We start from the raw sequence: 693 nt of genomic DNA on the forward strand, positions 1-693 counted from the left end.
GTGGTGGTGGTGGGGGGGGGTGTTTACTCTCGCTGGAGTGAGGGATCACTTCCGTCCCCGAGACTCTACAGAGGGGGAGACGGGGAGAGAACAAACCCGGAGCATGATGGACGACGGAGACGGGCATAGGAGGCGTAAATGAAGTAGAAATGCGTTTGGGTCAGGGGCAAGAATGTAGGTTCAGCTGAAATAGCATGAGAGGTTAAACAGATGCGTGACATGACCAGGTTTTGGTCGTGCTTTGGGGGGCTTTGCGATGATGAAATGTCAACACAACAAATTGAGTGCGGACATGTTGAATGATGCAGATGTACAGTCGCAGGCCAGAGTGTTTCCAGTGCTACAAGCTAGGATTGATGGGTAATTTATCCCCACTACCAGTGTGCTCATGAGTACATAGATTATGTGTGTGTAGTATGTTGTGTGAGTATACTGACGTACCTCTCTGACATACTCCTCCTGCTCCTCGCGGAGGGTCAGCTCGATGAAGATCTGCTGCAGCTTCTCGTTGCAGTAGTTGATGATGAACTGCTCAAAGCTGTTGTCCTGTGTGGGCAGAAAAAAAGCATTTAGTACCAGCTATTGTCAACATTTTAATACATACATGGAAGAGCCTGTTAATTCATTATCGTTCTATGTTATTGTCAGTGAAATGAAGAAAAAATTTTCACTGCAAAATGGGAAATGTGTTAA

At 46.5% G+C, this 693-nt stretch overlaps 1 protein-coding gene across 5 annotated transcripts in view; it reads right to left on the reverse strand.

The window, feature by feature from the left end:
• The window catches only part of myo1b (myosin IB), a 58,179-nt gene that overhangs the window by 14,182 nt on the left and 43,304 nt on the right, over positions 1–693 (reverse strand). For all 5 annotated transcript variants that reach the window (XM_035676393.1, XM_035676397.1, XM_035676394.1 and 2 more), the window contains exon 14: positions 442–546. In XM_035676393.1, the coding sequence (XP_035532286.1) occupies positions 442–546 (105 nt within the window). The remainder of the gene's footprint in view (positions 1–441; positions 547–693) is intronic.

The sequence above is a fragment of the Morone saxatilis genome, unplaced genomic scaffold, assembly GCF_004916995.1.
Source record: "Morone saxatilis isolate NCDOM2014 unplaced genomic scaffold, NCSU_SB_2.0 Contig5, whole genome shotgun sequence".
In the NCBI taxonomy this organism is placed as follows: domain Eukaryota; kingdom Metazoa; phylum Chordata; class Actinopteri; family Moronidae; genus Morone; species Morone saxatilis.